Source organism: Oryx dammah, unplaced genomic scaffold, assembly GCF_014754425.2.
Source record: "Oryx dammah isolate SB20612 unplaced genomic scaffold, SCBI_Odam_1.1 HiC_scaffold_25, whole genome shotgun sequence".
Taxonomy (NCBI): domain Eukaryota; kingdom Metazoa; phylum Chordata; class Mammalia; order Artiodactyla; family Bovidae; genus Oryx; species Oryx dammah.
In genome coordinates this window covers 11253713-11276450 of record NW_024070209.1, presented here as the reverse complement: position 1 = coordinate 11276450, position 22738 = coordinate 11253713, and the positions used below count along the sequence as shown (strand labels likewise).

The 22738-nt window shown below is 49.3% G+C and overlaps 1 protein-coding gene and 1 long non-coding RNA gene across 2 annotated transcripts in view; one reads left to right on the top strand and one right to left on the bottom strand.

Annotated features, from left to right (window-relative positions):
- The window catches only part of RAB11FIP5 (RAB11 family interacting protein 5), a 45105-nt gene extending 25321 nt beyond the window's left edge, over window positions 1–19784 (bottom strand). Inside the window, 1 exon segment of the mRNA XM_040223931.1 lies at window positions 19217–19784. Coding sequence (XP_040079865.1) covers window positions 19217–19647 — 431 coding nt within the window. The 5' untranslated portion in view covers window positions 19648–19784.
- A 91-nt stretch (window positions 19785–19875) lies between these two features.
- On the top strand, window positions 19876–20548 carry LOC120851276. Its single transcript, XR_005718277.1, has 2 exons — window positions 19876–19992; window positions 20317–20548. It is a non-coding gene; the product is annotated as an uncharacterized LOC120851276 (long non-coding RNA).
- Window positions 20549–22738: the final 2190 nt, after the last annotated feature.

Below are 22738 nucleotides of genomic sequence, written 5' to 3'. Positions count from 1 at the left end.
GTCAACATCTGTTAGATCATACAAAAAGCAAGAGAATTCCAGAAAAACATCTACTTCTGCTTCATTGACTACGCTAAAGCCTTTGACCATGTGGATCACAACAAACTGTGGAAAATTCTTCAAGAGATGGGAATACCAGACCACCAGATCATGAACTCCTTATTGCCAAATTCAGACTTAAATTGAAGTAAGTAGGGAAAACCGCTAGACCATTCACGTATGACCTAAATCAAATTCCTTATGATTATACAGTGGAAGTGAGAAATAAATTTAAGGGTCTAGATCTGATAGATAGAGTGCCTGATGAACTATAGAATGAGGTTCGTGACATTGTACAGGAGACAGGGATCAAGACTATCCCCATGGAAAAGAAATGCAAAAAAACAAAATGGCTGTCTGGGGAGGCCTTACAAATAGCTGTGAAAAGAAGAGAGGCGAAAAGCAAAGGAGAAAAGGAAATATATAAGCATCTGAATGCAGAGTTCCAAAGAATAGCAAGGAGAGATAAGAAAGCCTTCTTCAGCGATCACTGCAAAGAAATAGAGGAAAAGAACAGAATGGGAAAGACTAGAGATCTCTTCAAGAAAATTAGAGATACCAAGGGAACATTTCATGCAAAGATGGGCTCGATAAAGGACAGAAATGGTCTGGACCTAACAGAAGCAGAAGATATTAAGAAGAGGTGGCAAGAATACACGGAAGAACTGTACAAAAAAGATCTTCATGACCAAGATAATCATGATGGTGTGATCATTCATCTAGAGCCAGACATCTCGGAATGTGAAGTCAAGTGGGCCTTAGAAAGCATCACTACGAACAAAGCTAGTGGAGGTAATGGAATTCCAGCTGAGCTGTTTCAAATCCTGAAAGATGATGCTGTGAAAGTGCTGCACTCAATATGCCAGCAAATTTGGAAAACTCAGCAGTGGCCACAGGACTGGAAAAGGTCAGTTTTCATTCCAATCCCAAAGAAAGGCAATGCCAAAGAATGCTCAAACTACTGCACAACTGGACTCATCTCACATGCTAGTAAAGTAATGCTCAAAATTCTCCAAGCCAGGCTTCAGCAATACATGAACTGTGAACTCCCTGATGTTCAAGCTAGTTTTAGAAAAGGCAGAGGAACCAGAGATCAAATTGCCAACATCCAATAGATCATGGAAAAAGCAAGAGAGTTCCAGAAAAACATCTATTTCTGCTTTATTGACTATGCCAAAGCTTTTGACTGTGTGGATGACAATAAACTGTGGAAAAGTCTGAAAGAGATGGGAATACCAGACCACCTGACCTGCCTCTTGAGAAATCTGTATGCAGGTCAGGAAGCAACAGTTAGAACTGGACATGGAACAACAGACTGGTTCCAAATAGGAAAAGGAGTACGTCAAGGCTGTATATTGTCACGCTTATTTAACTTATATGCAGAGTACATCATGAGAAATGCTGGACTGGAAGAAACACAAGCTGGAATCAAGATTGCTGGGAGAAATCTCAATAACCTCAGATATGCAGATGATACCACCCTTATGGCAGAAAGTGAAGAGGAGCTAAAAAGCCTCTTGATGAAAGTGAAAGAGGAGAGTGAAAAAGTTGGCTTAAAGCTCAACATTCAGAAAACGAAGATCATGGCATCCGGTCCCTTCACTTCATGGGAAATAGATGGGGAAACAGTAGAAACAGTGTCAGACTTTATTTTGGGGGGCTCCAAAATCACTGCAGATGGTGACTGCAGCCATGAAATTGAAAGACGCTTACTCCTTGGAAAAAAAGTTATGACCAACCTAGATAGTATATTCAAAAGCAGAGACATTACTTTGCCGACTAAGGTCCATCTAGTCCAGGCTATGGCTTTTCAAGTGGTCATGTATGGATGTAAGAGTTGGACTGTGAAGAAGGCTGAGTGCCAAAGAATTGATGCTTTTGAACTGTGGTGTTGGAGAAGACTCTTGAGAGTCCCTTGGACTGCAAGGAGATCCAACCAGTCCATTCTGAAGGAGATCAACCCTGGGATTTCTTTGGAAGGAATGATGCTAAAGCTGAAGCTCCAGTACTTTGGCCACCTCATGCGAAGAGTTGACTCATTAGAAAAGACTCTGATGCTGGGAGGGATTGGGGGAAGGAGGAGAAGGGGACGACCCAGGATGAGATGGCTGGATGGCATCATGGACTCGATGGACGTGAGTCTGAGTGAACTCCAGGAGATGGTGATGGACAGGGAGGCCTGGCGTGCTGCGATTCATGGGGTCGCAAAGAGTCGGACACGACTGAGCGACTGAACTGAACTGAACTGAACTTACCTACCTCCTGAGAAATCTGAATGGAGGTCAAGAAGCAACAGTTAGTACTGGACATGGAACAACAGACTGGTTCAAAATTGGGAAAGGAGTACATCAAGGCTGTATATTGTCACCCTGCTTATTTAACTTATGTGCCAGGGTACATCATGTGAAAAGCCGGGATGGATGAAGTGCAAACTGGAATCGAGAATGGCGGGAGAAATATTAATAACCCCAGATATGCAGATGATACCATTCTAATAGCAGAAAGTGAAGAGCAACTAAAGAGCCTCTTGATGAAGGTTACAGAGGAGAGTGAAAAAGCTGACTTAAGACCAGCATTCAGGCTGATCCATGTCAATGTATGGCAAAACCCACCACAATGTTGTAAAGTAATTTGCCGCCAATTAAAATAAATAAATTTTTTAAAAAGACTCAACATTCAAAAAACTAACATCAAAAAAAAAAAAAAACTAACATCATGGTACCTGGTCCCATCACTTCATGGCAAACTGATGAGGAAAAAACGGAAACAAATGACAGATTTTCTTTTCTTGGACCCCAAAATCACTGCAGCCATGAAATTAAAAGACGCTTGCTCCTTGGAAGAAAGGCTGTGACAAACCTAGACAGCATATTAAAAAGCAGAGACATCACTTTGCTGACAAAGGTCCATATAGTCAAAGCTATGGTTTTTCCAGTAGTCGTGCATGGATGTGAGAGTTGGACCATAAAGAAGGCTGAGCACCAAAGAACTGATGCTTTTTAATTGTAGTGCTGGAGAAGACTCTTGAGAGTCCCTTGGACTGCAAGATCAAACCAGCCAATCCTAAAGGAAATCAACCCTGAATATTCACTGGAAGGACTGACGCTGGAGCTGAAGCTCCAATACTTTGGTCATCTGATGTGAAGAGCCGACTCATCGGAAAAGACCCTGATGTCAAGAAAGACTGAGGACAAGAGAAGAAGGAGGTGACAGAGCTTGAGATGGATGGTTGAATGATACCACGGATTCAATGGTATGAGTTTGAGCAAACTCCAGGAGACACTGAAGGACAGGGAAGCCTTGCATGCTGCAGTTCATGGGGTCACAGAGTAGGGCATGATTTGGCGACTGAACAACACACTGCTGTTGAATGTCTGTCTTTCCCTGCTCTACAGGCAGGAACTTTATTCTGCTCATCTCTGTGTCACCAGGTTTGAAAGAGTGGATAGTCAAGTATCTTTTCAATTAACTAACAAATTAATCTATGAAATTACTTAGGAACTTGTTTGTCCCTATTCACAACTGAATGTATATGTAATGTTTATATCACCACAAACCCACAAGTCTTAATCATGAGACCAGAAGCTTCCAGAGCAAAGAGGGTACCCCCTGTCCCCAGAAAGAGCCTCCTGAGGTGGGAGCCACATGCCAGGCTTCACAGGACAGACAGTTCCAAAAGGATGCCTTCTTCAACCCTGAAGCCCTCATCCCCAATCTCTGAGCTAAGAATTCCATTAACTTCCCTGAGAGAATACACCCATCAGCTCTGGTAAGTGCCCATTTCCTGAATGGAGGTCAGCTGTTGTTCCCATGCTAGCCCATCACTAGGGCAATAATCTTAGCATCAACAACTACACCTCTCATTTAGCATCTACTGTGGGCAGACACTGTACTAAGCACTCAACACACCAAATTAGATCCAAATAATACCCTTAACAGCCCTGTGACGCAGGTGTGGGAGGCTGACCTTGAAAGTGGCTACCAGCCTGGACTCCGGAGCCTGGCTGCCTGGTCTAAGCCCCAGCTCACCACATAATCAGCTGCATGACGGAGAGTGGGTTCCCCTCTCTCTATGCCTTTTCGTACTTATCTATAAAATGAGGTTAATGGATGTTGGCTCCCTTCACAAGACCACGCTGACATTAAACAGATTACACATGAAGCACTCAGAACAAGGTCTGGCACACAGGAAGTGCCACACAAATGTTAGCTTACATATTTTGCAGATGCAAGCACTAGGACAGAGAGAAGTCCACAGGGTTACAGCACATGCTTCTTTTTAGTAAACGGAGGAACCAGGATTTGATCTCAGGCTGCTTGTCTCCAAAGCAGCTGACCCTGATCATTGCACTAGACTGCCTCCCTCCCCAAGTACAGCACATACACACACCTAGACCCAGAAACCCCCATGTTCCTTCCCAACCAAGGAATTTCTCTAAAGCAGGGGGTATGTGTTAGATAGGAGAATTACATCTCTATTTCCTCTCATCTCTAACTGAAATTTGGCACTTTTTTCAATTATGAATTTTTGCAAATCTTTGTAGAGCAGCAGTACCTCTGAACGCGCCACCAAGGGAAACCAGGCATTTTCATACCACGTGACAGCTGCAGCAGGCGTTGCCAAGTCTTGTCTACATTCATCACCTCTATTACTACTTTGAACTTTAAAGTTACAGGCTTCTGCTGCTATCCGAAAGTAGAGGATTCCTACTTTTCATGCTGAAATGGCATACAGTGATAAAGCAATTACCTTAGAACACATCTTGCTAACAGAGGCACAAAATAATAAAGGACACTTACAGATACAGCTCAAAGCTAAAGCGAGGGCTCTGTGGAAGGTGCTGAGTGTAGTTCCCAGATAAAGAGCTGGATGATGCTAGTCTCACTGCTCGGGCTGTGCTGCCTCTATAAGGCTTGCTGCAAAACACATGCTGAGCACGTCTTCCCCTTCCTGTCCCAATGCATGGCTCCCAGGCTGAGATCTCAAAAGAGAGGACAGACACCTCATGTCCCATTGGGTACAAGAGAGCCTTGCTGGTAAGGGGCAAGGAACCAGCCAAAGGCTCTGCAGCTCCTGAGCGTCTCACCACAGTGCTCAGTCTGACCCTCAAACACCCAGCAAGGCAGTGAAGGTGACTCCAGACAAGCAAAAGCAGCCAGGTGCACCTGCTGCCTCAGGGGCAGGCTGCTCCCAGAGCTTTTCCTCGTGTCCCCAAGACCACAATCTCCAACTTTCCCAGGCTGGTCCCCACCTGAGCCTTACCTGCCTACTTATCTGCAGCTTCTCCCTTCTGGCCGTGGCCACCATCTTCAGAGACAGGCCTACCTCAGGCTAGGGAACAGCTACTACGATGCTGGGGATGAGGGGCCTGCAAAGCTGATGGCTGTAGGAATGAACTGCACCCCAAGACAAAAGAAGCTGAGAGGCCCTGAGAAGACAGCTGTCCTGCCCAGTGTTCTGGCTGAAGAATCTCCTAAAAGAACCACCAATGTGAAGGAAAGATATACTTATCCAGTTGTCCTTTCCAGGGCTTACTCTCCCCATTGAGCCTCCCCAGGGAGTCAGTACAAGTGGGGGCTACAGAGCTCCAGAGAGGAGAACACTGCAACTGAAAAAGCAGATGTTGGGGAAAACTCTAGGAGAAGACATCAAGATACCTGTCCATAACATTCTGATGGCATAACAATCTGCCCCAAATCCCTATTCTAGGCCAGCAGCCATCAGTCACTTCAAGCGACATTGTATTGATTAAATCGCTTGCTCTGGAAAGGCCTGAGGGCTTCCCTGGTGGCTCAAACAGTAAAGAATCTGCCTGCAATGCAGGAAAAACAGGTTTGATCCCTGAGTCAGGAAGATGCCCTGGAGAAGGATATGGCTACCCACTTCAGTGTTCTCGCCTGGAGAATTCCATGGACAGAGAAGGCTGGACATCTACATTCCATGGGGTCATGAAGAATCAGACCAACTGAGTGACTGAATAATAACAGCTGAAAAGGCCTGAAGCCTTCAGAGACCACCCTGTCTCCCTTTCTCCAGGCTCACAAAGTCCTACAGTTTCTCTTTGGCAGGAAACCCCCATCATGTAGGTGACTGCTGTCATCACACTATTACGGATTTCTAATTTGGAAGTCAACCACAAACTGAAAAACAATGGCAAAGAATTGCCATTCCTGATGTTCCTATGTAGAATGACCAAATAATCACAGGGAAAACTAAAACTCTTCCTTATGCCAGATTCCTGCTAATAAAAAAAGAAAAAAAAAAAAAAAAACTAGAGTGCTAGGCAGCAATCACTAATGGATACTGAAATCCACTGGGAGAAAGGCTGAATGGAGAACTTCATGGTAACTGGGTCGGCTAATAGTCCAGAACCCACTGCTTAATCTCAGCCCCACTGAAGTGGAGATGGAGCCGGTGTGCCTGTTGAGGCCATGTAGCAGAGTCAGCCTCCTCAGGCAGAGGGACTCCTACAGGAGGCAGGGTCTAGGAAGCAGGCCTTCCAGACCCAGCAGCCAGCCCTCAGGGGCTGCAAAATTAGGGTGAAAGACATCAAAGGGGAAGCCATCAGCCACAAATGGATGTTCTCAAGGACAAGGGACTCAGCTCCTCCCTCAGGTAAGGGAGGAGGGGACTGTTGCCCTGGGAGACCTACCAACCAGGCCCCAGCTGGGAGGGAGCCCCATTTGGATCCTGATTCAACAAACCACTCATAAACAGGGAGTCCTGATATCAAGGCAATTTGAATATGGACTGGATACTGACTGGATGATTAAGGAACTGCTGATTTTGTCTGTCTGTTAACAAGCCCCATGGTGATGTTTTTTGAAAAGCACCAGCATCTGCTGGAAATGGTTGGAAACACATACTGACAAGCTATACTCTCCTTCGGTCCCACTTGAGACTAACAGGGCCCTTCTATTAGATCCCTGTGGAGGTGAGAGTAGCCTTGGGCCAGGACACAGGATTTCTTCTCCCTGTCCTGTAGACTGTGCCCTGTTCCTGGTCGCATACCTGAGCCTTGTGCTATCTACACATCTCCAGAGCCTCAGCACAGGGCATAGCACATGAGACCTTGACAGCCCATCCTGACACCCACAAAGTCTCAGAGGCATAGGGAACTTGCCCATGAAATCCCATCTAACCAGAGGAGCCCTCAGTCAGGCTCAGAATATTTCCTAAGTATTTGCCAAAATTAAAAAAAAAAAGGCGGGGGGAGTGTCCTTGAGCTTACATCAGAGTAGGGAGATAAGACAGCCATATAAATAAAGGAAGAAAGTGATTAACACCACAAAAATGTACAAATAAAATGCACAGATAGGCTAAATGGAAGAATATTTCAGGAGAAGTGATAAAGGACGTGATAAAAGAAATTTTCACATATTGAGATAGAGGAAGTCATTCTGGCTTATACCTGAGAAAACCTGAATCTTATACTAACTAAAATAGCCTGTTTATGGCCTATCAAACATACATTGTTGTTGCTGTTCAGCTGCTAAGTCGTGTCTGACTCTTTGAGACCCCATGAACTGCAGCATGCCAGGCTTCCCTGTCCTTCACTATCTCCTGGAGCTTGCTCAAACTCATGTCCATTGAGTCCATGATGCCATCCAACCATCTCATCCTCTGATGCCCCCTTCTTCTCTTGCCCTCAATCTTTCCCAGTATCAGGGTCTTTTCTAATGAGTCTCTTCGCATCAAGTGGCCAAAGTATTGGAGCTTCAGCTCCAGGATCAGTCCTTCCAGTGAATATTCAGGGTTGATTTCCTTTAGGATTGACTGGTTTGATCTTGCAGTCCAAGGGACTCTCAAGAGTCTTCTCCAACACTACAGTTCAAAAGCATCAATTCTTCGGCGCTCAGCCTTCCCTATGGTCCAACTCCCATCTGTACATGACTACTAGAAAAACCATAGCTTTGACTATATGGACCTTTGTCAGCAAAGTGATTGTCTCTGCTTTTTAATATGCTGGTCTAGGCTTGTCATAGCTTTTCTTCCAAGGAGCGAGCATCTATTAATTGTGGTGCTGCAGTCACCACTTGCAGTGATTTCAGAACCCAAAAAAATAAAATCTATCACTGCTTCCACTTTTCTCCCATCTATTTGCCATGAGGTTACAAACATACATTGGACATCTGCTTTAATTATTAGAGAAAAGACACTAACAAAAAGCATGCCCATGTTAAAAATAAAGATTAAATACTTCTCTTCTTGGGACACCAATGCTCATAAATTCTCATAAGTGAAAGTCGCTCAGTCCTGTCCAACTCTTTGTGACCTCGCGAACTATCCAGTCCATGGAATTCTCCAGGTCAGTATACTGGAGAGGGTAGCTGCTCCCTTCTCCAGGGGACCCAGTGCTGGTCCTCCCTTAATAAGATTCCCTTCCCAGGTGCAAGGCCATGCTGACTTGCTGTGTATAGGCTTATGGGTGGGTGGGTGGGTGGAGGTCTTCTTGACATGTATCCCTGACTTGTTTCATGTTCTTTGTTCTGACAAGATATATAAACTTGTGCTGGAAACCATGCTTCTCCAGAGCAGTTTCTCAAGAGTAATCTGGGAAGTGGGTGTCCAGGCTAATCCTCAGTTTGGCTCAAACAAAATTCTTTCCTATTTTTATAACAGACTGTTTATTGATTATTTTCATTGACAGATGCAACACTCATACTGGGCCTTGAATGACGGGTCAGGAGGCAAGGAGGCAGGTGCAGAAACATTCCAGGTGGGAGGAATGGAATATCCAGATGCTCAGGGCTGGAGAAGTGAAGATGGACAGAAAGGTGCTTTGGAGCAGATAGAGGAGACTGCCCCAAACATCATGCTGAAGAGCTGCAGCTTTCCGCTGGGCCTGGAAGAGCACTACAGGGTAAGACACAAGGATAAGACCTATGGCCACTGGGCTCTAGGAAGAGCACAGGGCAGCAGGGAAAGGGGCAGGCGAGAGGTGAGCCCGCAGAGCCAGCCACAGAGCCGGCCAACCCAGGACAGGCCCCACAGCCAGGTTGACGCAGGCAATTCCCTGTGCCTTAGCAGTTATTTCTCATCATAAATTAATACACTGCATTCTGGCTTATAAAAAAGCTGAAGCAGCTATGCTAAGTCTGCAGGAGACGTTAAGAAGAAGAAAAAAAAAACCTGCTTAAACTAGGACAGGAGCAATGGGGAAGGTAAGGAGGGGCCCAGAGTGCCTTTCTCCAAGTTGTTGTCTCTGTGCCCGCAGCAGAGCCACTCCACCTGGGCTGTCACTGATTACTGACAGCGCGGAATGCTACTCACCTTTTACCCCACAGCCCAGGGACTGGGCCTGCTCCAACACATGCTGGATAGATGAGATGGCATGGACAGGGCTTAGCTTCAACCCCAGAAATAGGCTGGGAAAAATAATTATTTTAGGAACTTCCCTGATGGTCCAGTGATGAAGAATCCGCCTTCCAATGCAGGGGATGCAGCTTTGATCCCTGGTCAGGGAACTAAGATCCCACAGGCCACAGGGCAGTTAAGCCGATGTACCATAACTCAGAGTCCATATGCACACCTGCGCACCACAACTAGCGAGAAGCCCACGTGCAGCAACTAAGACCCAGTGCAGCCAAGGGGTAAATTAATTTTCTAAGAAATAAAATATTTATTTTTAAAAAAGTTTAAAAAATTATTTTAAAGGAATAGTGGAAAAACCTCAGTTCAGTTCATTCACTCAGTCGTGTCCGACTCTTTGCGACCCCATGAATCGCAGCACGCCAGGCCTCCTTGTCCATCAACATCTCCCGGAGTTCACTCAAACTCACGTCCATCGAGTCAGTGATGCCATCCAGCCATCTCATCCTCTGTCGTCCCCTTCTCCTCCTGCCCCCAGTCCCTCCCAGCATCAGATTCTTTTCCAATGAGTCAGCTCTTTGCATCAGGTGGCCAAAGTACTGGAGTTTCAGCTTTAGCATCGTTCCTTCCAAAGAACACCCAGGACTAATCTCCTTTAGAATGGACTGGTTGGATCTCCTTGCAGTCCAAGGGACTCTCAAGACTCTTCTCCAACACCACAGTTCAAAAGCATCAATTCTTTGGCGCTCAGCTTTTTTCACGGTCCAACACTCACATCCATACATGACTAATGGAAAAACCATAGCCTTGACTAGACGGACCTTTGTTGGCAAAGTAATGTCCCTGCTTTTGAATATGATATCTAGGTTGGTCATAACTTTCCTTCCAAGGAGTAAGCATCTTTTAATTTCATGGCTGCAATCACCATCTGCAGTGATTTTGGAGCCCAGAAAAAGAAAGTCTGATACTGTTTCCCCATCTATTTGCCATGAAGTGATGGGACCGGATGCCATGATCTTCGTTTTCTGAATGTTGAGCTTTAAGCCAACTTTTTCACTCTCCTCTTTCACTTTCATCAAGAGGCTTTTTAGTTCCTCTTCACTTTCTGCCATAAGGGTGGTGTCATCTGCATATCTGAGGTTATTATTGATATTTCTCCCCGCAATCTTGATTTCAGCTTGTGCTTCTTCCAGCCCAGCATTTCTCATGATGTACTCTGCATAGAAGTTAAATAAGCAGGGTGACAATATACAACCTTGACGTACTCCTTTTCCTATTTGGAACCAATCTGTTGTTCCATGTCCAGTTCTAACTGTTGCTTCCTGACCTGCATATAGGTTTCTCAAGAGGCAGGTCAGGTGGCCTGGTATTCCCATCTCTTTCAGAATTTTCCACAGTTTCTTATGATCCACACAGTCAAAGGCTTTGGCATAGTCAATAAAGCAGAAGTAGATGTTTTTCTGGAACTCTCTTGTTTTTTCCATGATCCAGCAGATGTTGGCAATTTGATCTCTGGTTCCTCTGCCTTTTCTAAAACCAGCTTGAACATCTGGAAGTTCACGGTTCACGTGAGGAAAAACCTCAGTGAGCTGTAAGACAGGAGACCCAGGTTCTAGTCCTGGATCTGACTTACAAAGTGTCTTTCAACCACCCACTTCACCTCTGTAAAAGAGGGATGATAAAATAAGCCAGTGAAGACAGGGAGAAATACCAACTAAAACCGTGTTACTCAGTTTGAAGAGCTAGGTGGCAAAGTTTTCCCCATAGGCTCCTCCATCTAGATGCCTTCCCTCCTCCCCAGATCTCCCTCCGGCCGACCTCCTCACACACCAGCAGATAGGATGCAGGGAGGAGGCCCATCCCTTATGGCTCTCAATGCTCACAACCTAACCCTGCCTTTGATTTGGTATCAAAGGTAAAAACTGCAAGCCAGACTCAACTGCAGGAGAGGACAGTGCCCTTTTATCAGGCCAGATGACTCTTATCACCTACTCTGGCCCTGGGCAACAGTTCTCAGAGCCCAGAACCATTGTTTCATTAGTTACCCCTGCCTCTGTGGGCATGGGCTGCTTGGGCTCATCTCAGCCCAGGCAGACTCAGCCTCCCTCCCCCCTGGGCACAAACTTCTCGACCAGCCCTCACCCCTCCTACTGCTGTAGGCTCCAAAGGTCTGTCTCCATCAGCTTGCCTCAGGCAGAGGCCAGGGACCCATACCTACTTGGAGACAAGTCTAACCACAAAGCAACAGGAAGTATGGACAGTTGAAAGCATGATGTATGGGAAAAGCAGTGGGCTTAGGGGTCAGAAATCTGACTACCACTAATGAGCTGTGTGACCTTGAGTAGGTCATCCTGCTCCTCAGACCCCAGTCTCAACATCAGGAAAAATGGGGGTCAGCCTGCCTGCCCTCAGGGAAGAAGGAATGAGGTGATGCTGGGAAAGCACTCTGAGAAGCAGGCCAACCCACACATAAAGATTTGGATTTACCGTCTGTTGGGACCTTTCACAGGCTGTCGTCAGCCCTGTAGGAGGAAGGCGGCCCAGGACCTAAGAGCAAAGACCCTCCCCAGGAGAAAGGAGAAGCAGCGAATGGCCCTCCCAGGGGAATCTCTGGGAGACGAAGAATAAGGAAGAAATTCTACTTACCCACACTCCCCTCCCCGGTGCTCCTAACCCAATATTCACCCTGAACCAGAGTCCTGAGTTCCAGAGGATAAAACAAGTATGGCCGTCCTCCTGCTAGGGTCTCGGCTCAGACACAACAGGTGGCGTGCTCAGTCCTTCCGTCGTGTCCGACTCTTTGCAACCCCATGGACTATAGGTCATCAGGCTCCTCTGTCCATGGGATTTTTCAGGCAAGAATACTGGAGTGAGTTTCAGTTTCCTCTCCAGGCAACCTTGCAGACCCAGCGTCTGCTGTGTCTCCTGCATTGCAGGCAGATTCTTTACCGGCTGAGCCACTGGGAAAGCATCACAACAGGTGGACACAAGCAGTGACATCCCTCTGTGGGGAAGCCAGGCTGATAGTAGGCATAGAACTGTGTGTATGAAGAAAGCTGTGTTTGTGCAAACACAGTGTGAGGGGGAGAAGAAAGCTATAATGCATTGGCTTTTAAAAGTATATGAGAACTGGTAATGCTGGTTGCCTCCAAAGAAAGGAGCTAGATGACTCAAGGTCAGGGCAAGGAAAATTTTTCACTGTGTAACCTCTGTATCTTTAGAATTTTTAAATCAGTAAACTACTCGAAAATAAATGTGAAAGAAAGTCAGGCTGTTTTGCTGAGAGAAGCACACAGCTAAACTAACTCAGCTCCCCTCCACTCCCTTTCCTGGCCCAGCCCATCACACTTCCTTTCCCTTGCAGAGGGGCAGTCTCCCTCCCAACTCACCCAGCTCCTATCACACCTCATCTGTCATTCAAGGCTCTATCTCCTGCAGGCAGGCCACCCTGATCACACCAACCCTGGTGAGTTGGTCCTTCTTTTGGTCCTTTCTCTCATACTTTTTATATACTGCTTTTTAGTTAATTACCCTTCCTGTATTAAGTCTTGCCTCAAACATATTTTTGCCTTTCTAGAGAAAGGGCTATAAATTTTCTTTCTCATGTTTCCTCCAAAGCCCTAACCTTGGCACAGTAGTTACCCAGTAATTACTTACCAGATGTTGAGCAAAACAAAGAAAGAAAAAAGCAAACCGCCGCATAACTGTAGGAAGAGGAACTAGATGGCTCAGAGGGTTCCATCACAGTAAAACAAGCATGTCATTTTTTGGGAAAGGTCAGGAAGTCTTGTATCTGGTGATGATATCCCAAGCCCAGCTATACTGCACAAGTCAACGAAAGCAAATCTCCCTGGGGTGGGGGTTGGGGGTGTCTGGGGCCAAGGCAGAGCTTTCCAGCCCCTCCCTCACTCCTATGAGACAGTGTAGTGGCAGTGATACCCTCTTCCCCAAATGACCAGGCAACACCCCCATCTCCTGAGAAAGCTATGACTTAGACACGGAGCTGCAGACTAAACGCACTTATCCCAGCCAGTCAAGGCCTCACACAGGAGAAGCATATCATGCTTCCAGAGCCTCCAAGCCTGACCACAGAGATGGACTTTGGGAGGAGAGATGAACCCTAAGGAGGGCAGCTGCTCAACACCTGGTTCCGTGCCAAGCTGAATGCTGGGAGACAGGAGGGAAGACTCAGACGGATGGTGCAGCATGGTGCTGAAGAGCACAGAATCTGGAGCCAGACTGTCTGGGTACAAGCCTGACGGCCGTGTACTATGTACCTTTAGAAAAGTCACTTCACCTCTCTGCGTCTCAGTTTCCTCACTTGTTGAACGCAGCAACAGTACCTACACCTCAAGAGGTTGCTATAAGCTGATGGAAGACAAACCCTCAGGACAGCGTTAGCACCTAAGCAGGACATAATCAATGACACACTAGACAAATGAGGCAATGACAGTTCTCCCAAAACAAGTGCTACATGCGGTCTGTATGGGGACTCAGAGCAAGCTGGCCGGCAAACGGGGTCCCTGACGGCCAGCCTGGCAGGTCTGGGGTACCTCCTCCTCCAGGAGGCCGTCTCTGACTACAGCTGAGCCCAGGGCTTCTGTCTGCTCTGAAATCTCCAGTGTTTCCTGGTTAGGCCCCAAAAGACAGCACCTGGCCATGGCCCTTTCTCCAAATGTGGGGGGGGGGGCGTCTATCCTCCTAATAAGACTGCACCCTCTGAACATGCAGGCTGGGGTCATGTGCTCCCCTCCTTTCAACTCCCCGCCCAACCAGTGGCCTCCCCTGGCCTCTGCCCAGGCAGAAAGGCCTGTGGATTAGACTGTTCCTCAGCATTTCAGAGAAAGGCCTGTGGATTAGACTGTTCCTCAGCGTCTCGGAGAAGTCCCAAGGCTCCCTTCCCTAAGCCAGTGGAAATGTCCCCATCTCCCTAAAAGCCCTCTGGCACTTCCACAGAAACCTTGGGAGGCACTCAGGGCCCCAAGTGCCATCTCTTCTTCGCCCCCAGTCCTTCAGCCCTTCAGGCTGCCAGGGCCTGAGAGAAACCACAGAGCCCCACCCTTCCTAATTACTACAGACCTGAGCCTGCCACTCGCCCTCCCAGCCTCCATTTCCACACCTCTAAGCACTCTGACAGCTCTGACATGAGAATTCCACAGTCGAGGTCAGTGCTTCCATTTCCCACCCCTGGGGTCAACTGAAGGTCACGGTGGCCCCTGACAACACCCCCCTCCCTCACACCACCAGCACTATCTCCTGGGAGCTAAACTAGCTTATTATGCTCACTGAGGAGAGCTGGGCCCAGCCCTACAGGCCAGCTCAGTCAGAACAAAGCCATCAGACTCCTCCTTGACAGAACTGCCAGCTGCAGAAAGGACCCACTCCATGGACTTATCCCTATTACTTGGCCATGAGGAAGGGCAAGGCTTCTTCACGATCACACCAGTTTGTAGAAGACGGCCCTGAGCAGGAAAAAAAATAAGGTACAGACTCCCAGAGAACACACAGAGCTCCTGTCATTGTGTTAATCTTCTGTCCCTGCGCAGGGTGGGAATGGCAGGGGAAACACCTGGACAAGGCCAGATGAGCCTTTTAGTGTCGCTGTGGCTGGCGAGCGTGTCACAGCACCGGGGTGGCAGCAATAAAGAGAGCAGGCAGCCCCATCAGAAGAAAGGGACAGCCCTCAAGGTCACCCGCATGGAGCTCTGCTGAGTCGCATCTGTCCCCGGCTGCCAGCAGGGAGGGGAAAACAGGGCCAGCTGTGGAGGGAAGGGAAAGCTGCTGTGCTTGCCAGTCTGACCGGGGAGTCACTTCCTACCCCTCCCCACACCCTCAGACGCTGCTGCTCAAGCAACCCCAAATAAAAACTGCCCCATTACTCAGGGAATGCAGCCTCCCCAAGCCCTAACTACTGCTTTTAAGAATAGCCACACCCTTCCCAGCAGCCAAGTCTGAGGCTGGAGCAGGAGCCAGAGCCAAGGACCCTCGGCCTCAGCTGCTTCCGGAGGAGCAGTCACAGCTGGAAACCAGCAGGGACGAGGCTGTGGGTCACGCACTGTCTGTCTACAAGAGGAACACGCAGTCCATCTGGAGGCTAGGGGACAGGTGGAAGCCCTCAAAGACCATGCCACCGTAGACCAGCGGGCTACACTGGCTTCAGGCGCCTCTCCCAGGGCCCCAAACCCTCCTCGAGGAGGTCTCAGGGCACCACCGCCACCCAGGCAGAAGGCTCAGGTCTCCAACCTGAGTCCTCCGCAGCACAGGGGCCCCTGAGGCCCAAGCCCTCATAGAATCAACGAGACAGGTCTGACCGAGCCACTTAGAGGGCCACAGCTGCAGCCTGTCATGGTCCCATTTAACCCAAATCGAGGCCACAAACGTGGCCTTTCCAAGGAGCCAGACTGTAACCCTCTGTCCAACAGGCCCAGGAAGGGGGTTCTTTTAAGGAAGGGACCATTTTTCTCCATACAAGTACCCACTGGGGAGTACTATGGATGGCACTGAGGTACAAACCCGAAAGCACACATCTAAAGAAGCTAAAGAGGGAATTTCCTGCAAGTCCAGGGGCTAGGACTTGGTGCTTTTCACTGCAGGGGCCTGGGTTCGATCCCTTGTTGGAGAACTAAGATCCTGCAAGCTGCTCAGAGTGGCCAAAGAAGAATCTCTTGGGATTTTCAGAGCCACGGTGATCCATGAATGGTTCCACTGAAGGGAGAGGGTTATAGTTAGTTTCCTTGTGTATCCCATTAAATGTTGTTTCGACAATTTTCTTCTTAATCAATTGGAAGCGTCCGGTGAAATCCCTCACCTCAAATAGCATCCCACTGACAAAGCAGCTTCAGGGACTATTGAGGTACCTAGTACCCTTGCCCTCATCATCATTACCAGCACATAAGGAGGGCTCTGGGAGTAACCCAACATGAATATCTTGAAAGCTTGCTATGTCTCTAGGACAATAATTAGACTTTTGGAGACACCACTGTATTTAATTTGTACAATTCTGACTGTTATCACATAGGACCTTTTCAGAATTAAAGAAACAGGTTAAATAACTTGCCTGCTAATAAGTGATAGAACTGGGAAATCCCAGTTTTCATGTTCTCAAACAGTATGCTGCTGCCCTGCCAGGAAAGACAGCTGCAGAGATCTAAGGCTGATCTGAGCGTGGCTCTAGAACTGCAAAGGGCTCCCAAGACTGGCCCAATTCTCAAAACTCCAGCAGCAAAGAGAACGGTGGAAGGCTGTGAAGGGCCAGGTCATTTCACCAGGAGCTCTCATACTTCTGTGAGCACCCTGCCACCACAGTCCTGGGGCTTCCCCAGGTGCTAAGTTCTGTATTATCTCCTCCTGCCACATGAGCGGCTCCTCTAAGACAGGGGACATCTCCCAGATCATAGCTACCAGGCTACCAAAACCTCCCTCCATCACTGCCATTCACTGACCACCAAACATGTCCAGGAACTAGGTGCTCATTTCATCTCTTACATCAACCCTGTCAAGATATGAATTAGCCCATTTTACAGATGAAAATACTGAGGCACCAAGAGTTTACTTGACTGGCCACAAGGTGGCAGGTTTGGGAAGGGAACCTGCAACTCCACAGGCCCCTCCTCTTAAGCTTGAGACTGCTTTTCAAGTGCTGTCTGGGCAACACAGGGCCATCTGCTCTCCTTAAGAGCACCACAGCTGGTTCCTGGAGTTCTTTGCCACCATTATCCAGAGCTGAGGAGGGCACACCCCAATCCTCTCCCCACTGGAAAATGTGCAGACTCACTGTCTTAGCAGTTCACGCCAAGGTGCTCCAGGAAAGGCCATGAAGAGTGGCCATCAGAGCCAGAGGTGGAAGGTGCAAACTAGAGTGGGAGCAGAGCCCTCACCCTCTGTCAATGGGCATGCTGTTTGGTCCCATAAACTAAAAGATTGGGCTGATTTCACAGGCATTTCTGCTGCCCATAAGTCCCCCTCCTCCTGCCCCCTCCAAGTTCTATAAATAACCCAGGTCAATGCATCACAGGAAAGGCAGCCAGGTGGGTGTGGAAAGATCCTGTGGAAAAGATGACTTCTCTAAAGTAAATTAAAGCTCCCACTGAGATCAAGGGGTGGTACGTCCAGTTCTCCAAGAGGGACTGTCCTTGGCTGAAAACAGGTGCATGCGGGCTGAAAGACAGCTCAGTTAAGGAAGACCCAGAGGCCAAGAAGAAAGCAAGAGCAGGAACTGAAAAAAATCAAAGCCCCTCCCCAACCCCCTTCCCCCGCAAGTCACTGACCTCACAGAAGCCCCTCCCCACAAGCCTAGAGACTTTGTGTCTCTGCTCTTAGTCTCCCCTCTAGTACTCACCCCCAACCCCACCCCCACCAGCCCGGGATGTGTTATCTACCAGTCTGGTCAGATTAGCTGAGAGATGGAGATTGAAGGACCAGAAAAGAAAGGGGTGGAATGAATTTGGGGGCCTCTCCTGGAAAAGAAAAGGCTAAGAGAGCCAGAGAAGAGCTTTCTGCCCCACCCCACCCCCTTGGGCTCCCTGAGCCAGCAGCGGGGAGAGGACAGAAAAGAGGAGGAAAAAAAGAAAAGGAGGGCCAAACTATACCACGTGATCCTACAGCCAGCAACCAAACAGCAAGTCAGGAGGGAAGGCGAGGCCAGGGAGGGAGAGATGGCGCTAGGTCACAGCCCTCCCCAAACCTGCCCTGTGCTAACCGGTTTCCCACCAAAGCCACAACAAGCCATGAAGGCCTTCTGTACCCGTTTTTAAAGCGTTCAAGGTCAGATCTTTTCTGTCCAAATCCTGCTTTCATCTGGGTCTGTACCAGGCTCATCCTTCTCCAGCAAGCCTTCCTAGAGTGACTCAGTTGGATGCCATTTCACTTGGGCAAACCTTTCCAGCACCTGTCCCAACCCCTTACCCTCCTCATCCAGGAGCCATAGGACCCCTGACCCCCAACCCCTTACGCTCCCCATCCAGAGGTCATGGGACCTATGGGTGGCATCACCCCCGTTAACTATCTGAGAGACCCATGGCTGGTTGTCAGGCCTCCTGATCCTGCCCAAGCCCAAAACAGGAAATGAGGCTCCAAGTCTGAAGCCTTGATCTTAACACAGGGAAAGTTAAATGCTGCCAAAATAAATGATTAAAGAAAAAAACAGTAACTCATTGGCCTTTCTAGGTATAAGTGACTGGGAGACCATCTCCTGCTGTGCCTTAAACACATGCTGCCTCCACCTCAGGCAGGACACCTGAAGCCTAACTAACACGTTTCCTTTTTAGAGGTCCTCCTGTTCTCCGATCAGGGACACTGAAGAGTAAGCTTTGGGGCGTCTCCAAGCAGCAGAGGGCACCCGAGTGCCAGGAAGCAGCAGATGCCCTCTGCAGAATCTAGATCTGGTGTGGCACCTCCGTTCAATCGCTGCCCTCCTCTCACAGGGCGAGGCAGCGCCTCTCCACTTCCCTGCGGGCCTGGTGTGGAACAGGCGTCCGCAGGCAGTTACCCTCCCCTTCGAAGAAAGTGGGGCAGGCCCAGAGTAGAGCCCTAGGAATGGCCCCCAGATTTTCCTTCTTGAGGTTCCCACAGCCCAGGAGTCTCTGGATCCCACTCCTAACTTTACTTGACAATCTACTCCTAACAGTAGACCACCAATCTCAACCCCCTAGGCCTCCCAAAGATCTGCCAGCAGCCAAACACAGCTCAGAGCATACTTGGGGGCCGGAAGGAGACCCTGTATGTGAAGAACCAACTTGTCGGTTTACGCCCTTGAACGCCAGGCAAAAGGGCGAACAGCCCCCGCCAAGGTGTGGGGTCCTGCGTCCTCCAGCCCCGCCCCGCGAGGCCTTTAACCGTTTCTGCTCCCCCGCGCCCCGCACTCACTGAGTGTGCTGGGCGCGGCCTGCGCCGAAGACCTCATCCAGCGCCACCGTGGCCTGGCCCAGGAATTTGTCGACGCCGATGAGCGAACGGTGCATGGTGGTGAGCACCAGCTGGCAGGCGGCGGCTGAGCCCGCGGCCCAGGGCGCCGGGCCCGCATCGGCCTCCTGCGCCCGTAGCAGGCCGTCCAGGGCGCCGGGTGGCAGCTCGAAGGAGCACTCCTCGCGCCACTCGGGGCATCCCGGCGTCTTCTCCACCACCGACGTGCTGTACTTCTCGCGGCCCACCTGGATCACCGTGTACGCGTCGCTGGTGCTGCCCGCGCCGGAGCTCTTGCCCCGCAGCCCGCGGGCCCGCAGCACCGTCACCTGGACGTGGGTGGGTAGCCAGCGGGAGGGCCCCGCCGCCGGCTCGGCGCCCCGTACCAGGGCCATAGTGGGGGAAGCGGCGGCGGGCGAGGCCTGGCCGAACCAGGACCGCAGACACCCGGACCAAGTAAGAAACTGGACAGCGGCGGAGGGTGGCCAGGAGCCGGCTCGGAGTGCCGCCGCAGCTGCGGGTTGGGCCGGGCCGGGCTGGGCCGAGCCGGCCGCCGCCTCCCCACCTTCCCGGCCGCCGGCCGCGCCGCGACGTCAGCGCCCCGCCTCCCGCCCCGCCCCGCGGCCGGCGACCCGCGACTAGCGACCGGGACCCGGACCCGCGCGACGGTGCGCCAGAGCCGAGGGAAGGTGGCCGTCACGCCCTCGCCCCGGCCGCCGCAGACCAACCGGGAGCTAGAGGTCAGCCGGGTGCCGCGCGGGCCGTGGGCGGGGCGCGCGGCCTCCGCAGAGGAGGGGGCGGGGCTCCCGCGTCGGTACCGCCCCCAACTGGGGGCGCCCGGGAAACCCTGCCTCGCCTGGGGGCCGCGCCGCACCCTCGGCCGGGTCTGAAATGCCCGCTCCGCACCTCCCGGCCAATCCCAAGTCTTCCTTCAAGACGTCCTTGCCCGGAAAGCCCTCGCCCTAAAACTGCTCCGCCCCACCCCTCCCCTGGATGGCCATCCCCTTGGCGCTGGCAAGTGGGAGCCATGCGGACCCCGGCTGGCCCCTTGGTTTTTCCTCCAGCCTGCCCTTGCCGGGGAAGTTGCCCGCGTGAAACCAGAGGCGATTCACGCTACGCCCCGTGATGGTCCCGGGTCAGCGACCCGAAAGCGGGTGAGCTGCCGCTGTCTCCCACTTCTACGCGCGGGAGGGACCAAGTATGCTGCAAGAACCCGGCGAGGGAGTCCAAGGAGCTCGCCCTCAGCGTCCACTGCGGCGGAGAGCAGAGATGAATAAATGAGTAACCACATCAATATTTAAGTGTTCACTCGGACCGCTGGGGCTCATGCGTCCCGAGTTGGGGAAAATTATAGGCTCTGGTGGAGGTTTTAAACAATTCCTTATATCCATTAAGTGCCTACTCTGTGCAAAGCCCTTGGTATTACTTGCATGGTTGGTTTATTATTGATAATGACAACAGTGGTTAATAATTGCAGATGCTGAATTTCGGCCAGTGCTGGCCCATATGTTTTACATACGTTACCTCATTTTGTCCCCAAAGCAGCCCTGTGGGGCGAGTATGGTTTTTAATCCTTATTTTCAGGAAGATAAAATTGCAGCATAGAGAGGTTAACCTGCCATGATTCATAACTGGGAGGAAGTGGGATGTGAATTCACACAGATGACTCCAAAGTCGTTTTTGTTGTTTTAGTTTCAGAGCCTGTATTAAAAATCGTATTTTAAAAAATATATATGACACAAAGCTTAAAAAAAAATCAAATAGGACAGAAATGCTTGTGATGAAAAGCAAAAAATTTCCTTCCCACCCCTCATTCCGGGGTTAATTTTGGGTTTGGTGGTTACCTCCCCATCTCTACATGCTTACATAGTTACATCTAGATTTATCAGGACTGGTCACTATCTGTTGTCTTCCTGCTGTGACAGATAATGATTTAGCTCCTGCCCACTTTTCTCTCTCAATCTTGTGTTGTAGTTATGCTTTTGCTGTTGTTGTTGTTCCTCTATTGGATACTTTGATAGTGAAGTGAAGTGAAAGTCACTCAGCTGTGTCTGACTCTTTGAAACCCCATGGACTGTAGCCCACCTGGCTCCTCCGTCCATGGGATTCTCCAGGCAAGAATACTGGAGTGGGTTGCCATTTCCTTCTCCAAGGGATCTTCCCAACCCAGCGATCGAACCCAGGTCTCCTGCATTTGATAGTGGAAACCTTTATGTCTTCTTGGGGAGACTCCACAGTACTTCTTGATGTTTTATGCTGTGAAAGAAGGATGCCAGAATCCCCACTTTTCCAGGCTATGTCCTCTACCAGGAATATGGTTGTATACCAGGTACATGAGACCCATAGGAGCATATTATGCACCAAGGCTCAATCCTTCCACCTCACCTATGATCAAAATGGGGTGAAGGAATGTACTCTGAGCCCCGCAGCCCAGCATCCCTGTGGACAGCACCTAGCTTTGGAGACAGCCACCTCTGCCTATGGATCATAGCTTTCTGCCACTTAACAACAGTAAGACCTGAAGGTTAAGCCAGCTCTCTAACCTCTCTCAGCCTTGTTTCCTGATCTACAAAATGGGGATAATGATTCCTACTTTAAGCAGTTGCTGAGATTACATGATAGAGACCATCACAAATGATCTCAAAGCATCTGAACATCATATATAGCTTCTTTCTGATTATAAAATTTATTTGGAAAATACAGAAAAATATAAAGAAGGAAATAATAGATTACGATCTCACTGTTCAGAAATAAGCACTGTTAACAACTTGTTGAATTTCTTTCCAGTCTTTACAGTATATGTTGTTTTATATGCATTACGGTTGTGAGGGAATTATAGTGTAATGGTTAAACCTGGGCGCTCTTGAGTCCTTGTTCTACCATTTGCTTTATGTATACTTTTTCATTTACCTTTGAAGACAACCCTTTAAAGCAAATGCTATTGCTGCCTTTGGGCTTCCCGGGTGGCTCAGCAGCAAAGACTCCAACTACGATTCAGGAGACGTGGGTTCAATCCCTGGGTTGGGAAAATCCCCTGGAGAAGATCGTGGCAACCTACTCCACTATTCTTGCCTAGGAAATCCCATGGACAGAGGAGAATGGCGGGCTACAACCCATGGGGTTGCAAAGAGTCGGATACGACTTGGCAACTAAACAGCAACAACAAATTGCTGCTTCATCTTCATGGATGAGGAAGCTAAAGCAGCGAAAGCTTGGATGATTTTCCCCGAGTTTGTAACCAGAAAATTGCAGACTGGACTTGGCCTCAGGTCCAAGTGACTCTACTGCCTGTGTTACTCTGCCCTTACACTAGCTTAGTTTGTTGGTCGTCTAAGCCTACTACATCATTTGAAGTCAATAAAGCAGGAAGTGTTGTCATACCCATTTTACAGATGAAGAAATTGAGGTATAAAAAAAGGTTAAACAGGCTTGCCCAAGGTTAAAAGTCAGGATGAAGCCCCACTTTAAGAATGAACTCCCTGGAGG